This window comes from Leucoraja erinacea, chromosome 23 (assembly GCF_028641065.1).
Source record: "Leucoraja erinacea ecotype New England chromosome 23, Leri_hhj_1, whole genome shotgun sequence".
In the NCBI taxonomy this organism is placed as follows: Eukaryota; Metazoa; Chordata; class Chondrichthyes; order Rajiformes; family Rajidae; genus Leucoraja; species Leucoraja erinaceus.
Window position 1 is genome coordinate 10831181 of NC_073399.1, and position 18868 is coordinate 10850048.

General features: G+C 39.6%; 1 protein-coding gene across 2 annotated transcripts in view; it reads right to left on the reverse strand.

The window, feature by feature from the left end:
* rnf213a (ring finger protein 213a) overlaps positions 1 to 18868 on the reverse strand; it is a 134508-nt gene that overhangs the window by 95911 nt on the left and 19729 nt on the right. For both annotated transcript variants that reach the window (XM_055653841.1, XM_055653840.1), the window contains exons 7-18: positions 17748 to 18031; positions 16407 to 16660; positions 12491 to 12706; positions 10652 to 10838; positions 9729 to 9784; positions 8668 to 8827; positions 8123 to 8278; positions 4181 to 4279; positions 3405 to 3527; positions 3123 to 3312; positions 1356 to 1529; positions 1123 to 1263 (exon numbers count right to left, since the gene is read on the reverse strand). In XM_055653841.1, the coding sequence (XP_055509816.1) occupies positions 1123 to 1263; positions 1356 to 1529; positions 3123 to 3312; positions 3405 to 3527; positions 4181 to 4279; positions 8123 to 8278; positions 8668 to 8827; positions 9729 to 9784; positions 10652 to 10838; positions 12491 to 12706; positions 16407 to 16660; positions 17748 to 18031 (2040 nt within the window). The remainder of the gene's footprint in view (positions 1 to 1122; positions 1264 to 1355; positions 1530 to 3122; positions 3313 to 3404; positions 3528 to 4180; positions 4280 to 8122; positions 8279 to 8667; positions 8828 to 9728; positions 9785 to 10651; positions 10839 to 12490; positions 12707 to 16406; positions 16661 to 17747; positions 18032 to 18868) is intronic.

Sequence of the window (18868 nt, forward strand, 5' to 3'; positions counted from 1 at the left end):
AATATTTTAGAGAAATACAACAGCTTTCTTCCTACATTGAATCTTAATTTTTTTTTTCCCCAGTAAAATAAATGTGCAACTACTAATTCTATACTGTCTTAAACATGACAGGCATATTAGCGAGTCTCAGTTTAAATTTATTCTGGAGCAACTAATATTAAATATACAATGTTTTAAAATGAGGGATTGTGCTCTCTTATGAAAATATATTCCCCCTGCGAGTACCCAATGAGAGACATACAATCAGATCCAATACTCACATACCGGATACGAAGATCAGCCTAGTAAACACGTGATCAGCCTAGTAAATCATGTGTAGGAAGGAACCGCAGATATTGGTTTACACCGAAGATAAGACACAAAATGTTAGAGTAACTAGGACCGGCATCATCTCTGGAGAGAAGGAATGGATGATGTTTCGGGTCAAGACCCCTTCTTTAGATTGAGAGTCAGGGGAGAGAGAGAGAGAGACAGAGATATGGAGGGGTAAGGTGTGAAATGGAAAGATCAAAAAGGGATGACGATAAAGAATCATTTTTAGCAGAGGGAAAGGTGACAATGAGGCATATAATCAGTAACATTTAATCTGGAGATCAGCAAAACTAATCGGAGAACTAGGAGGAGGGATGGAGAGAGAGGTGCAAAATGAGGTGCTGTTTCTCCAATTTGCATTGGGCCTCACTCTGACATTGGAGGAGACACAGGACAGATTTGTCAGTATGGGGATGGGAGGGGGAGTTAAAGTGTTTAACAACCGGGAGATCATGTAGATCTAGGCAGACTGAGTGGTGGTGTTCCGCAAAACGATAGCCGAGCCTGCGCTACGTCTTGCTAATATACAGGAGTCCACACCAGGAACAGCAGATACAGTAGATGAGGTTGGAGGAGGTACAAGGGAACCTCTGCCTCACCTGATAGGACTGTCAGTGTCCCTGGACGGACTCAAGGGAGGAGGTATGGGGACAGGTGTTGCATCTCCTGCAGTTGCAGGGGAAAGTATCATGTGTCATCTTTTAAAACTTCCTTTCCAAACACGATGATTGTAACTTCAAAACCCTTAATCCAAAATCTTTCAGAAAATGTATTAAGATGTAAATAAAAGGTAATGCATAAAAATGTTACCTTTCACATGTTCATCAATTTTATGGCACATTTTCAAGAAACTATCCACCCAATTACGTTCTTCAAAGAATCTATTCAATTCCTTTTGTCGCCAAGTCAATACCTGACGTAGATTTATTTCTTTGAATGATTCACCTTGCTCTGCAAAACAAAAAAGCTCATATAAAAACTCATGCATTTATTTTTGGCATTTTCATAAAGAGATATGTTCTTGTTCAATAAAAACAACTTACTTGTCTTATGCAAAGCCATAAAGTTGTCCTTCTTCTTTAAGATCCACTCTAAATATTTTATTTTGATAGAGCCATCCAAAAGGTCCCTCATCACACGTTGGAATATTTGAACCGCCAGTGCCATCAAATCTTTAGCTTTATTTGAGAGCTGTTCAGTGACTTTGTTATCTATTCCTATATTTTTTTTAAATAGGATAAAATTGTCCCAGATAAAGGTTGATGCAGAATCAGAAATTTAGAACCAATTTATGTTTATAAAAGCAACATTCAAACATTAAGTTGGTAAAAATTGAAATTGAATATGACACAACTACTTTTGCTCACGATTACTCCTACTTTTATAGTTATCTAAAGGTAAAATATAACCTACATGAATCATGTGCAATCACTCAGTTTAATTTAGAGATACAGCGCGGAAAGACAGCACCGCAGTCTGGACTGAGCCCGGGCCTTTGAGGCTGTAAGGCAACAACTCTACCACTGCACCACCTTGCCTCCATTTGTCTTGACAAGTTGTTACCATATCTTTTGAATGAAACCAGCACAGGTTCATGTCCAGTAAAACAGGAAAGCCCTACAAATGCTTGATGATATATCTGGTTGCTCCGTTTAAGGAGACTGAAATAGCCCAATGGTCCCAGAACAAGGCATATCCAATTACATCTTTAAGTTTTGACTGAACTGGCTCCACTATTTAAAAAAAATTATAACCCCCTATAGTTTGAGTACCCAAGTTGAAAAATCACTGCTTTTGTCAATGATGTTTCAGGCACTTGGAGAGGAAACCAGCATTTTGAAACTAATATAGATGTCCCTCGAGAGCCTGATGGGGAATAACAATTATAGTGTAAGAAAATCAGGGTGTAGCACTCCCAAACTGAAAAAGTTGGTGGTAGGCAGGTGGGGGGAGAACTCCATGTTGAGTGAGCGCGTCTTGCCGGTGGCAGCGGCCTGAAGAAAGCACTGCACGCCATGGGCTACAACATCAGCCACAACAACGGTTATGTCACCAGACCGTTTAGTGGGAGAAGACCGTGTTGCAGACCAGCGGCATCCGTGCCTGGTTTTATGGTGAAACGTCACAAAGTGCTGGAGAAACACAGCATCTATACACAGTCTCCAGTGGTGTTACCTGGCCTGCTGTTACTGCAGTATTTTGTGTCCTTTTGTGGGTTAATCGTCATTTGCATTCTTTGTTTCAACTACATAGAATGATAATACTTTACTCTGTTATAATGGGCAATTGGCAATAATGATACACCATTCTCCCCCATGGTCAGTTACAACGAGGGTTGCCTGTATAACAGTTTAATATAGCCAAGTCAAAATTTGATATTGGCAATAACTAAAGTTCAGACATGTAAAATGGGTTTCTTCAGTACTGGTAGATATAATAGCCAAAGACTTGTTTGCGTTGTTTGAAAGAGACAAGGATGTGGTGTTTGAAAGAGACGAGCTTAGATGGGCATCTTAGTTAGTATAGACAAATTGATCTTGTGCTTATTTCCATGCTGTTTGACTATGAATTAAAAATGCGGGGGAAATCACAATTTTTTCATTTGATAAAATTCTCATGCTACATAGCTATACAGAAGTTCATGGACAATTTCTGGTCCGCACAACAACTTTAATAGCCAGAGACAGTAAAATACACTAAAGTTATAATAAACTGGTGGATGACTGGCTCCACGAGTGTCAAGGCTGCCATCACTAACAATTTGTTATGACCAACTAGATTTATTAAACATACCAAAATTGTTAGCTTACCAAGTAACTGAAAAATTGTCTTTGCTGCTGACCAGTTAAGTAAATGCTGGAGAACTGAATCAGGATCATCCGAAAACATTCCACTGTAGTCTTTTTCCCATGAATTTTCAATTATTGTTGACACCAATTTCCCAAATTTGGTCAAATTATAATTCCACAATCTTTCTAAAAGTTGAGCTTCAGACTTGTCCTGGAAGGGTAAATTTATAAAGTTTGCATCAGCCTTTCAAAAGAATAAATATTAGCTATATATTTTTAATTATTATTTTGCAATGACAATACCTGACATATAATATAAACAGCATCAAGTGCGCACTTCTCAAAGCACTCTGCAATCAAAGGCTGCAAATTTCTTATCTCCTCAATCTTTTTGCAGTAGATTTCTATCTGTTGGATTGGTTTTTCCTGATTAAAAACATAGAAAAATAATATTTGTTATTGTTTTACTTAATCTGAAATTATTAGAACACAAAAGAAATTGCAGAACAAAATGGATGTGGTATGCCTAAAAAAAAACCAAGAAGCTGTTTATTGTTCATTCATTCTATTCTTTCAGACCAATAAATATGCCAACAGAATTACCACAATATATATAGCTATATATCACTTTGCAGAGTATTAATATTTAGTGATTGGCTTTTATACAATTAAGATTAATTTCATTTCCTAAGAATACGCCTCAACAATGCAGAGCTCTCATAGCAGTTTATTGAGAAAATGTACATTGTGATGCACAATTCAAGAATACTAATATATTTGTCTGACTTCTGAGTTGAGTAATTTCATTGTTCTAGTAATCCTGTTGGGAAATGCATGAGAAATATCAAATGAGAATTTAACCTTGCCTCACTGCTTTCTTATCTTCTTGCAATTGTTAAATAAGCTGAAACCATACTCTAACCATGATTAACACATCAGGACCAGACAACAGACTCGCTGGCTCCAATTAAAATTGAATTCAATATTAGTTGGTATTAAGCAAAGGTGAGGAACAATCGATAAATACTGCAGTTTAAAAATATCTTCATAACATTCGAGCATTTGACATTATACACTACCTTCTTCATTCGCCCTTCTAGCTCACTCAAGAGTCCTTTCATCCAAAAAGAAGTCCATTCTGTATTTCCAAGGTCTAAGGTTGTAAGGGTAATCCATACCTTTACAAATAGGCAAATAAAAAAGTTTTACTTGTATATGTTTAAAAATTATTCAATTCAATTGAGTGGCATCAGATTACATAATCAAGAGGAGATGCCATAATTTTCTGTGAGAAAACAAATAAACTGCTGAAGGAACTTAGCAGGTCAAACAGCATCTGTGGAAGCAAAGTGATGGTTAAAGTTTTGGATCGTGACCCTGCATCAAGAGTAAGTGTGTAGGGAAGATAACTAGCATATAGAAATGGAAGAGGTGGGTAACGTAGAAGCATGCGGGTGATAGGTGGAACACAATGAAAGAGTCGGATAATGGACAAATCTGTGGGAGTGGGAAAGGGAGGGATGTCAGTTATAGATGGAACCAGATAAAAGCATCAATGGACAGATGGAATCAATGGATCCGGAATAGGAAAGGTTACACAAGAGAAAATAAAGTATTAAATTAAGATAGTAATGCAGCAGAGAAACAGGCCCTTCAACCCAAATCAATCAGGATTCATAACTGAGCTATGTGGGTGATGGGCAGATGGAACCAAGTGGGGGAGAGTAATGACTCTGGTTAACAAGATGGTGGGGGGGAGAGGGGTGAAGGATGGAAACATGTGAACAAAGAGAGAGAGAGAGAGAGAGAGAGAGAGAGAGAGAGAGAGAGAGAGAGAGAGAACCTGGATAGACAGGTGGGAGTTAGAAACGCAGGGTGTTCAAGATACCTCAAATTGGAAAATCATGTTCTTACCAATAAGTATGTAAGCTATCAAAGCAGAATTGTGAGATATTGTTCTTCTAGTTGGTGTATGATTGCAGAGAGTGACAGATTGGGAGGGCGGGTTGAAATGACATCATGGGCATTGCAGATAGTGAGCAGGTGCTGTGCAGAATGATTACACAGTCAATTGCATGGTCTTGCCGATCTAGAGGGGACCAGATCACAAGGACTGAATGTAATATACCACGTTGGAGGAGATGCATGCAAGTCTCTGCCAAGGTTCAGATCTCTAAATAGTAGTGTGAGAGGAGATAATGGGAGGTGTAACACCTCATATGGTTGCACGAGAAAGTCCCAGAGGACAAAGAAGGATGGGTGGGTAGGGGTGAGTGGAATTGGGTGTGTAGGGGAGTGGTCTCTGTGGAAAGCAGTAAGGGAAGGAGAGGAGAAGATGAGACTGATAGCAAGATCCCTGAGCTAACTAAAATGTAGATATGTTGGATACAGTGGCTCATAGGGTGAAAGCCGAGGACCAAGGAAACTATCTCTGATCTGTCTGAGGAGCAGGAAGTTAAAAGAAGACATGTCAGAAACATGTATGAGGGCTCCATCAACTAAGGCAGAGAAGGTCATATATCTGGACAAAAGCAGCTTACTAGAATGCTATCTCATCCACAATCCCATTATTCATTCTCTCCATCACCATAACATAGCTACAATATCATCATAACTCCATCTCATTCAGCATTCCCGCATTTGACAGTGCACGCACAAAAAGTTCAAATTGTTCTGAGCTTCTAGATAGCAGCTAGATAAGCCCAGAGTGGTGTTGGTCTTTAAATGATTTTAGCATTCTTCCTGAGTCAGCGCTTCCTGTCGATTTCTTTGGTGGTGGCGGTAAGTTCAATACACATGATGGTCTGAGCAATGTCCACCATTTTCTGCAGTCTCCCATATTCTTGGGCATATAAGTGACTGAACCAGGCGTGATGCAGCCTGTCGGCATGGTTGTTCTCCACTGTAAACGTAGTAGTACAAGAGGATATATGGCAATAAATCAAATCTCCTCAAACTTCATAGGAAATAGAAACGTTGATGAACTTTCTTTGCAATTGCATCAATGTGTTGGGAGTAAGGACCACATCATCAATGTGTTGGAACAAAGACCAGATCATCATGCTGTTGACTTGCTCTATTGCCTTCCACTGATGAAGACAGGTTCATGAATCCTTGGATTTCCCTTCCTGAAGCTAATAATCAGCTCCTTGATCTTGCTAAAGATGAGAGCAAGATTGTTGTTCTAGCACTGCTCAACCAAATTATTAATCTCCCTCCTGTACTCTGATTCATAATTAGCCATTATTAGCATTGGAGTGGAATCTGGCCACACAGTCGTGGGTACAGATAATGCAGAGGACTGAGAGTGCCCGTGCTGATGGTCAGCATGGGGAAAGTGTTGTTGTCAATTCATACTAATTGAGGTCTACCAATGAGGATATCGAAGATCCAGTTGCATAGGGATGAACAATAAGACAGTAGGTGTAGAGGAGATGATACTAATGTGCGATAAACTGTAGTTAATGAACAACAGCCTGATGCACATGTTCTTGTTGTCCAGCGCAGAGTGGAAAGACAGCGAGGTCGCATCCGCTGTCAGTATGTTGTGGCAGTAGGTGAATTGGAGTGAGTCTAGGTAGCAATGTTACAAAATTTTGAGATTTAAAAAATCAAGTCTGCAATTTATCCCATCAGTTAAGCATAAAAAGAAGTTTAATTTGACACCTAATTCACTTTCATATCTCAAGTAATAAAAAAGTTATGGCCATTTTCATACTCAGAAATTAGCATCTTGTTCCCTATTGATTTTCTATGGACATAACAAAAAAGCTGTGATCATGGACAGTCAAAAGCCCATAACCTTCTTAAAAATTAAGAGAACAGAATGACATTTTCAGTTATCATAGATTGAACCATTCTGAAACAAATATAAAATAATCTTACTTGGATGACCTGAAATTAAAGCATATAATTAGTTAGTTACCCACTTGTAGCTAATTTCAAACTTCAATTACTAGATCTAAACATCTATCCATTTCTTAATAAATGATTAACATTTTTAAATAGCCTAAGTGTCCAAATAATATTCACAAATAATTCACAATAAAACATGATTTTTAAATCTCATTTACATCAATTTATAGGCCAAATGGAAGGAATTTAGTGTTCAATTGCTGTAAATTAAAGTCCATTTTAAATCAGCTTTCTAGTGGGTTCCTGTGGTTTGAACGTGCTGGTTTAGAACGTTCACATTGCGCTGGATTTGTGCCCTCAAATGCCCAGAAAAATACTGCGGGATATAAAGAGCCCAAAATGAACTACTCGCTATAGTAAACTTTGTATAAAGGGGTCTTAAGAAGCCCCTTTTAATGTAAAAATAAGGTACATACCTTTAATTGTTTGCTTTATAAAACCCTGGGGCTGCGAGAGGTCGCGGGTTGAGAGAGTGATTTTAAAACTATTATAACTATTATTCGAGGCCTATAAAACTAATAATACCTTTTGCGACGGGGTCTTTCAGCGATTTTTCGTTAATGATTTACTAGGCTGAACATCTTCGATTGGAACAGCCTAGTAAAAATCGCGTTTTAAACCCGCCCCCTCTAAACAGCACCAAAATCGCGCCCAAGGGCTGGGGCAGATTCTCAGCGACGATTCAGGTAGGTTTTGCAACATACCTAGTCTAGGTCCTTACTAAAGCAGAAGTTAATATGCGTCATAATTGACCTCTCAAAACACCAAACCAGTGTTTCAAACTGACAGTAGCCACTCAAGTTTAAGGTAAAGTTCATAGTTTCCTAGCACCTCTCTGCCCATAATTAATCTCAAATTTTGTAATGTGAAATTATATAATAGCCCAACTGATAGAGAAAGGAAAAGCCACGAGGCAATAGCCAACTAATATTTCAATAACAACAGCCAATTCACATTTGGGATACTAACAGTATTTCATTAAATCCTAGCATTGAACAGTTAAAATGTAACACATCATATTCAAAACACAAATTAACAAATAAAAATATTATGTGCCATCATCCCCATTAGGGTCATTTATATAGTGGATTTCAAAATTGTCTTACATGAAATTCATCTTGATTGAAAAAAGTAGCTCGGTTTAGTAGTGATTTTGAACTGAGGACAGCCTTTAGCCATTCTCTCGTAGTTGTTAAAGTCATTGTTAATTCAACACATGGCATTCCTGGATCTTCCTCACGTTGAGAGTGCTCACCAGCAACCTAGTTTTTGAAAAACAAATGTCTGCTCTAAACTTAAACCAGCATTGTAATAAATGCTTAAATACTGTAAAAGATATCCAATTAAAATGTAATGATCGACACTTATCCGAACCTTAATCTTATCCGAACCTTAATCTTATCTAATTTTATCATAACTTCTTTTATCCCATCTATTTATTCTGTTTTATTAGAAAAGCTTGCTTTCGAACATACAAATTTAAAATCAGATTCAAAGATTCTAGTTTTTCACTTACCAAGTTTTACATAAATAACAGGACATTCATGTTTAAGAAAATTAGAATTATGAAAATATCTACAAAAATGTACAGTATTGATGTCAGAAGTCATTACGATGGTTGTTGTACACAATTATTTGTTTTTACTGATACCTTTGATGAAGATTTTTTTAATTTAGCAATTTTGCTAATTAGCACAACCGAAGTGGCAATAGTTTCTGTAAAGTCCTCCTTTTTCATTAATTTACATATGATTTCGTGGATTTTCAAGCTGACTTTCACACATGCTTCTAAACGTTCATCACATAGATCCCTAAACATAAAAATACATCTCTGTCGGTGACCATTATCTTAACTTTTTTAAATTACCACAGAATCAATTTGTGTCCAAAATTACCATAGATACCCAAATCAGAACGTATACACTTCTGAACCTGGTAGGCAGAGACATCTAAGTTTCATTTCATGCTGACCTTAGATCATCTTGTACCTTGTACAACTTCAGCCTTCACATTCATAGATATTTGCATGTGCAAATACAAATACATGCACAAACACACAGTATAAAATGTAAAGTAATGCAAATCTCTCTCTCAAAAATTAAAACACCATTTTTTATTTATTTTTTTAAACTTCAATTTTGTTGTCAACACTTTTACTCCATTCTGAATTGGTATATTAGGTGATTGGCTTAATGTGAAACACTCAACTTCCTTAAAAGCTACATGGCCAATAAAGCGATATTTAAAAAATATCTTCTTATTGAAATGAAAATTTAACCATCTAGAGTTACTAATTATTTGGCACATTTCCAAGAGCTATCTTGATGCAGGAATTAAATTGAAAAAATGATAAACAACAATCGTTTTATCATTTTAGCCATACATATTAGCCTCTGAGAACCAACAAGAATAAAATTGAATTTGAAAAAATATTTAAAAGTGAATTCGGTAAGATACTGAAAATTTTAATTTATGAACTAACAATTAGCTGGTTACTTTTTTCCGAGTTAGTTTGGTTGCTAAACCAATTCTTTATTTTGATGGGCATCAAAATATCCACAAGAAATCAAATATCCACAGGTAGATTCCCAATTAGAATATGCACCTAATGTTTATACGTCCATTTACATCAAAGTTAAAAATTCATACAGACACTAACAATCTGGATTAACAACAGATCAGAAATATGTACTGATATTACAATTTGTGTACCTGTTCTGCTGACTGCACACAGTTTCTTCTGCAAGTTTCAAAACACGATTCAAACTCTGTGGTAATCCAGTGACATGCAAATAAATAGATTAACCAAGTTAATAATTACAATATTAAGAAAATTCATAAAAGTACAATTATTTGAGAAAAAAAATAATAAATAAATATAAAAACATTGACATTGTTCAATGGATTGACTTGCAGAATGTGTCCAGCGTTTTTATATGGTCATAAGGAATAGGAGTAGAATTAGGCCATTTGACCCATCTCTTCCTCCTAACCCTATTATCCTGCCTTCTTCCCATAACCTCTGACGTATGTACTAATCATTCATTTTGAATGTGTTTTGAACAGCAGTTGCAGTTCACATGTAAGAAAAAAAGCAGAAAGCAATTTGTATGCAGCAAAGCCTCACAATGTTAATAGAATATCAACCTTTGTCAGAAAACAGTGTTTCCGACACTGATCAATTGATCCTGATTCTGAGCACACTGTAAATAATTTAGGGTCGTATTACAAGCATTTGTATACTCTGCAGGGAAACTTGTTGCACATGCTATCTTCTGACCTTTGGCAAGTAACTCATTTGACTTATTATTAAGAAACAACAATAAGCCAAATGAGGAGCGGCCAAAGATCAAAAGTCATAGCCTGTGCATTGAGTTTACTTGAAGATACAAATGTTTGTAATATGAGACTAAATTATCATTTAAGCAGAATACGTACACCAGGCTCTGACATAGGATCACTTGATCGGCATCCTATTAATTAAAGGAATCTGAATTTGAAGGAATTGAATAGCATGTTTTAGAGGGAGACCACCGAGTCCAATAATTTGTCACTACCTGCAGGAGTGTGGATTTAAATTCATTTTATTTGGCTTATCCTGATTAAGCAATATGACTTTTTTTCCAAACACAAACCTCCATGGAAATGGATCTAGTCTTCAATCTCTGAATGATTCCTTGCAGTACATCGAGCAGATTAGGTGTAACCATCTTCAAGTAATCTGGCAAAGCTTTTGATGGCAATAAGGTAAACCAAGAACGAGCTAAAAGTCGATCTACTTCCATTAAATGCTTACTTTTGCTCATGAGTTCAAGTAGCTCCCTGAAGAAAATAATTCATAAATTAATTGCAATGTATTGAGTTATGTACAGTGAACAGCCCACAAATCCCAAAGCATCTTGAATACGGAATAATTAAAATATGAAAAAAAATCTGAGAAAAAGTCTGAATATTTCTTATATCCCCTATTTTTAAATAGGGATATGACTGTCACAACAGAACACAATTTAGCACCAGACAAAGATCTCATATGTTCAAAGAAATACACAGTTATATTGCGCAGAATAATAATAATAATAATACATTTTATTTATGGGTGCCTTTCAAAAGTCTCAAGGACACCTTACAGAATTTAACAAGAGTAAAAAGCATATAATAAGTAAAATAAATGAATAAGACATCACCAATACACAAATTAAAGACAGAATTCGATCCAAAGACAAAAAAAAATCAAAAACGCAATGTGAAGAGAGAGCAGCAGCAGCTAAACCGCGCCAGCGTACACTCTCCCTTCCGACAGCCATCTTGGACACAAAAATCATCCCCCCACAATGGTTACCACTGTGGGGGAAGGCACAATGTCCAGTCCGCATCCCCAGTTCTCCCAAAGAATAGTCTTTCAGCCCAACAGACGCCTCCCTGAGCTGAATTTGGCCCTATCCTAAACATTTCCTATCCAGTACCTGTCCAAATGCCTTTTAAGCATTGCAATTGTATCTTCCTCTACCACTTCCTCTGGCAGCTCATTTCATATATTCACCGCCCACTGTGTGAAAAACATGTCCCTCATGTCCCCTTAAACCCTTTACCCTCTCTTCTTAAACTTAAGACCCTCCAGTTTTTACTCCCCTACCTTAGATGAAAAAAGTGACCATCTATGCCCCTCATGCTTTTATTTGTGGGATGTTCAGTGTACATAACTAAATAAATTTTATAAAGCTCTATAAGACTATAAGGAAACCCCCCGTAGCTGTGGCAGAAAATTCTTCAAATTCCTTTCATTTCAAGTTGTAAGAATATCAAATATCGAATCCATCATGATTTCACCTGCTTGTTGTTTTCCTCTTTTTATATATTTTTTTAACAGGGAAAACAGTTCCAGTTTATCCAGATAACTCAAGCCCTCCCAAGTCCAGGCAACATTCGTGTGAATCTTTTCTGCTCAATCTCGTTTAATCACATCCTTCCTATGGTGTGGCAACCAGAACTACACACAATTAGGTGTGGTTTTATCAACACTGGGACATCATGGCGCAGCGGTAGAGTTGCTGCCTTACAGCGCTTTTGTACGTTCGGAGTTTGTATGGAGTTTGTACGTTCTCACCGTGACATGCCTGGGTTTTCTCCGAGATCTTCGGTTTCCTCCCACACTCCAAAGAGGTAGGTAAATTAGCTTGGTAAATGTAAAAATTGTACCTAGTGTGCGTAGGATAGTGTTAATATGCAGGTATCGCTAGTCGGCGCGGTCCCGGTGGGCTGAAGGGCCAGTTTCCACACTGTATCTCTAAACTAAACTAAACATATTGTACATCTGCAACATGATGTCCCAGCCCTTATACTCAGTGCTTCCTCTAATGAAGGAAACTATGCCATACACCTTCACCACCTTGTCTACCTCTACCCCCATCCCTGAACAGCATTGTATAAAATCTCAATGCCCTGTTGTCATTGCAATAATTTTCAAAAAGCCTTACCTTTGGACTGTGTCATTAATGTTTTGCCTAAAAGTAATAAAAGGAAGCCCATCAAGTCCAGCCCATCGCTCTTCAGTCTGACTATTATCCAAAAAAACTGGGCTCGCTATATTCGATGAAAAAACAAATAAATGCAGAACTGGAATCACTTGCACCCATCCTATTATTTTGTTGTCGATACATCTAACCATCATCTGCTTTAGTATTGTTGGAATCCTATATGTATATAAAAAAAAGTCAGATTATCAAGTAAATTATGCTGTAAAGACAAATATTTACCTTTATGCTGTAATCAGATATTGGATCATAACCATACGTATATATTATACTCTATTTCTTAACCCATATCACTAATATTGACTAGACCAAGTGCAGACCTCCTGGGTCTGTCCACCCCAACACGCGGTTGCGGGGTGGGGGGGGCTGCATGCAGCGTCACACACACTAACTACCCCCACGCACACGCTAACTGCTCTCTCTATTCCCTACTCCCTGTCTCCCCGCTCCTCTCCCTCTATTCCCCTATTCCCCCACCCTCCCTCCTTACCTCCCCCCATTCCCCTCCCCCTCTCTCTCTCTCTCTACCCCCTCCTCTCCCTCAATCCCGCCACTCTTCACCTCCCCAGGATCTCCCTGCCCGCCATGCAGGTCCAGAGCAGCAGCCGTCGGCCTCAGAGTCAGCATCAGCTCCTAGGTGCTCCGATAGTCCACAGCAAAGATCCTATAGCAAGGATAGCCGCTCCGCTATAGGATCTTTGGTCACAGCCGCTTGCTCGATGCGTCGCTCGCTCACAACCGCTCGTTCGAGGCGTCGCTCACAGCAGCTCGCTCACAGCCAGAGGCCACCGGCTTGCGTCTGAATTCTCTCCGTCTCCCCGCCCGATCGTAGAACATGGCGGCGGCAGCGGCCGTTATCGTCGCGCGGGGCACGCGATGAGAAGGTGGCCCTGGCAGCCATTACTCCCTCTGGGAAAGCTGCTATAGGATCTTTGGTTAATTTAAATCCTTACCGAAATATGTAAAAATATCTGCGTTTTTGCGTCTGGTTTTCAAGGAGATACGTTTCAAAGGCAAAATGACACCCACCCACACAGTTTTAAAAGTATACTAGACCAAGTGCACACCCGTTTGGTCTGTTCCCTCATCGCGCGTTTGCGGAGGGGGCGGCGGCATGTGGCGCCACACACACTAACCACCACCACTCACACACTAACTACCCCCTTTGATATTATATTAATATTATTAATTTGCTCCTTGTACCCCATAACCGCCCTATCCACTGACGCATAGCCCCCAAATCACTCCAACGATTAACTTGTCGGGCAAATTCTTTTTAAAACACACAGAACAGCCATCGGAACGATTCTTTAGCAACATCTTGCACTCCAACAAATATAATCCAGGACCAGGTCGGAAAAAAAACGCATTTTAACCCCGCCACTACCCCCTCAAACGCGCCAAAATCACGCACACGGCCAGTGGCAGAATTGCAGCACCGCTGAAGGTAAGTATTGTAACATACCTATAATACATGATCATTGTATTATCCTTGATACACATATTTCTAATTTTCACATCTACACTCAGCTTATTACCATTACTATATCAGGACCCATAAACAACTCCTACAAATGCTTACTGCTCCTTTATGTTCCTTAACTCGTCGACATTGATTCTACTTGTTTCCTGAGCCAAGGCACTTCATCAATACAGGTGCACAACCTTTTATCCGGAGTTCCAGAAACCGAAAAGCTCCGAAAACCGGCCATTTTTTCCAGATGTCGTCTGCGCACCAAAGCTCGCGTTTGGCGCCAAACTTGACCCAAAACGACCCACGGTCAACCCAGGTCTGTACTACTGTAGCGGCTGCCTCCTCCCTGGAGACCGGGAGACGCTTAAACGTCTGTAAATCATTGCTTAAATGTTAGTCAGTTAGTTTGGAGGGCTTTTATGTGAAGGGGGGTGAAGGGGTAAACTTTAATTCTTAGTCCCCTACCTGGTCGGAGAGGCGGGGAGCGGTCAATGCCTTACCGGGTCGCTGTGCAGTAAGCTCCGCAGCGCTGTGGCCGATGGGGCCGCGGGCGGCGCCGGTTGTAGCTCCGACCCCGGCAACTCTACCCCTAGCTGCGAAGCGCTCCAAATCCAGCGCGGCCCGCGGCCGGGCGCCCCAGCTCCGCGAATGTCGGGAGTCGGCGGCGTCGCAGCGCTGGGATACCAGCGGGGTGCGGGCAATGCCTTACCGGGTCGCCGTGCGGCAAGCTCCGGTGCGCTGTGGCCGCCGACACACAACATCGCGGAGCGTCGCTGGATTTGGAGCCGCGCAGCCAGGGGTAGAGTTGCCGGGGTCGGAGCTCCAACCGGCGCCGCCCGCGGCCGGACGGAGCCCCCAGCTCCGCGGCTCCAAATCCAGCGACGCTCCGCGAATGTTGGAAGAAGGCGGCCACAGCGCTCCGGAGCTTGCCGCACGGCGACCCGGTAAGGCATTGCCCGCTCCCCGCTGGTATCCCAGCGCTGCGACGCCGCCGACTCCCGACATTCTCGGAGCTGGGACGTCCGGCCGCGGGCCGCGCTGGATTTGGAGCGCCTCGCAGCCAGGGGTAGAGTTGCCGGGGTCGGAGCTACAACCGGCGCCGCCCGCGGCCGGACGGAGCCCCCAGCTCCGCGAGATTGGGAGTCGCCGACCAGGTAGGTAGGGGACTAAGAATTAAAGTTTCCCCCTTCACCCCTACACCACCACCACCACATAAAATCCCTCCAAACTAACTGACTAACATTTATGCAATGATTCTCCGGGGAGGAGGCAGCTGCTCCAGACTTTGCAAGCCGCCCGCGCTACCTACCTAATCTACGCTAAAAATCTTCCATTCTGAAATCCGAAAATGTCCGAAATCCGACAAGTGTCTGGTCCCAAGGCTTTCGGATAAAAGGTTGTGCACCTGTACTCCCTTTATCTAATTATTTAATATCAGAGTAACCTCTTCTAAAAGTATCATGGTAGATTTAAATGATCTATGTCACTTTTCAATTATGTCTCTATAATTTGCATCATTAATTCTACAATTTGTTATAAATGTTATCCACTTTCAGATAAGGAACCTTCAATTTTGCTTTTGTACCAGTTTTTTCCTGCTCCGACTCTAAATGGAGGTATACTCTTATAGACAATAGACAATAGGTGCAGGAGTAGGCCATTTGGCCTTTAAACCAGCACCGCCATTCAATGTGATCATGGCTGATCATCCACAATCAGTAACCCATTCCTGCCTTCTCCCCATATCCCCTGACCCCACTATCTTTAAGAGCCCTATCAAGCTCTCTCTTGAGTATCCAGAGAACCGGCCTCCACCACCTACCTGAGGCAGAGAATTCCACATTCTCACAACTCTCTGTGTGAAAAAGTGTTTCCTCACCTCCGTTCTAAATACCTTACCCCTTATTCTTAAACTGTGGCCCCTGGTTCTGGACTCCCCCAACATCATGAACGTTTCTTGCCTCTAGCTTGTCCAAACCCTTAATAATCTTATATGTTTCAATAAGATTCCCTCTCATCCTGAATTCCAGAGTATATAAGCCCAGCCGCTCCATTCTCTCAGCATATGACACTCCCGCCATCCCAGGAATTAACCTTGTAAACATAAGCTGCACTCCCTCAATAGCAAGAATGTCCTTCCTCAAATTAGGAGACCAAAACTCAACACAATAGTCCAGGTGTGGAGTATGTTTGTATTCATTGCCCTTCCCTGATAGACTTTGTGTACATACACTGACATATTGTTACATTGGAATACTGTAAAACATCAGAATGTAAAACCCCAGTTTTTTAAATAATTATTAAAGAGAATCAACTTTTAACATACACGTGTAGAATGGCAAGATACATATTTTGTTACTTTTGAAGTATTTACATGGTTCTTACCTTTGCTCAAAATAGAAACTTTCTTTAAGAGTCTTGAATTCCACGGTGATATTTGCTAATAATTGTACACTAAAAAATTCACAAACTTCAGCCAGTTCATAATTTGACCATTCAAGACCATATAGGTCAGACAGGACCAATATTAGAATACCAGTTCGTAGGCGGCTTTGCACATCATGCGTCTTGGTTTCTGAAACTTGATTATTTGGATGTCGAGCCATTTTCTTTAAAGCATCTTTCAGAATAACCTGAACCTAAATAATAAACATAAATCTGTGAACTTATTTTCACATGCAGTTCTCGACCATGTGGATAAAAAGCATTAAATATGTTGTTAGATGTGGATAGGATCTTATTAGTGAAACATATTTCCTTGGAATAGCACCACAAATTAAATTTTGTGCAATCAATCCAGAGATGTCTTGTGTATCTTTTACAATCCTACTTTATCCAACTTCCACTGCGGCTTGTCTGACATTCCCTAACAGGTATATTTTCAAAATTATGGTGTGAAGAGATTTGATGTAAATAGATTATCTAAGGTGCTATGTTGTGAGTCAAGTGTCAATGTCATTGTATGAACAAATGAAATGCATAAAGTCCAAATCCATTGTTAAAGTTTTTCTGGAATTCTTATTAAAGCACTGATTATTATTTGCAGAATTTTGAAACAAGATAACATTGCACTTTACTTTAATTTTTATCTTTCACCATTCTTAAATTAAATGTCATAATATTGTATGCGAGAGGTAGAGGTTTTACTTGACAGTACTGGGAGAACAAACGCCTGCCAGATTTTGCCTAGTCATGGATTTTGATTGCATGGGAACATATTCCCAGTTATGTCCTGGGATTTAGTTGCACCAGGTTGAGACTCCTTGTTTAAGCATTGGTGACATAATCAGTGATTTATGTTCTGTGGGAAGTTACAATGCAAGTGGTAGCAGTATCATTGGGGAATATAAATCAAAAATGGGCAACCCAAACGCAGAGTCCAGGATAGTAAGTACATTTATTTCTTATATTAAAAAGGCCAGAATTGCCAAGGTATGTGCTTCTCAAACATCAGATTAAAGATTGATGAATGGAAGCAGTCCAGAATATGGCTGTGTGACACAAAGGACTGCAGGACAGCAAGCAATGAATTTAGGACGGTCGGCCATTTGACCCGATTCACTCATTCAATACAAACATGGCTGATTTTCCATATCAAAGACATATTCCCACTCCCTTGGCTTGTACCTTAATTCCTCTTATTTAGCAAAAGAATTAAAAAGATATGAGACAGGGATAATAATATAAACAAAGTATGTCATTCCAACTAATGATAATCTGACTTACGTCTTTCATCCCAAAGGAAAGAGAAAACCAAGTAACTGGCCTTCCTTCAAAAACCATAGGATTTTTATATACTTCATTGAATTGCTGTAGCTGTCGCAGGAAATTCTTCAAATTCTTTTCATTCCAAGTTGTAAGAATTTCAAATATCGAATCCATCATGATTTCACCTGCTAGTTGTTTTCCTCTTTTTATATCATTTTTTCCACTTCTGATGATACTAAGAAATTTTTCGGTCCAACTTTTATCATGTGGTGCACAGATAATATCATCGTACTGATGCCACTCTTGTGATATATAAAGGAATTCAGTTAGAAATTAATAAATCTAGACGGTTATCAAAAATGCATGCTTTCTGCTCAGCCCATGTTTATCTACTCTTCTTTTAAATTATTCAGTGGGTTTGCCCTATTCTGACCAGGGAAGTATATTCCCCAAGCAATATCTTTCACTCGGAAATAAACTGCTTAAACTCTCCTCACCCTAACAACATTTATGCTAATGAATGTATGCAAATATAAAGAATCAATTATGTTTAACAAACTATTCATACAGCCTGTTGATCAGGAAAGAAGTCTGATTCATTTCAGATAAATCTAAGCTGCCTGCCTGTCAAATGTGAGGTTTGTGAAAATGCAAGCTTATTACACATAAGCAACACTGTAGACATATTAATGTTGCTGTGTAAAATGCATCTGGAATGCCACGTACTATTACGGGAAAGCAATAATTAGAAAATATATTGCTTTGCCAAAAGAATACAAAGTTAAGAATGTAGTTTGCAAATGAGTTCATGATTTTGTTTATGCTAAAAACACAGGCCGAATGGCCTTATTCAGTTCCTATAACATATGAATATAATTGATGATGTATGCCAGGGTATAGAATCATACAACACAGAGACAGACCCTTTGGCCCAAATGCACAGTCTTGTACAACTGCAACATAGCATCCCAATTTCTATACTGAATGATGAATGCCAGTGTGCCAAAAGCCTCCTTTCAATACTCCATTTACGAGTGACACTACATTCAGGGATCTATGTACTTGTCTCCTAGGTCCCTCTGTTCTTCAAACCTCTACAGGTTCCTACCGTTCACTTTTAAAGTCTTACTGCAGTTTGA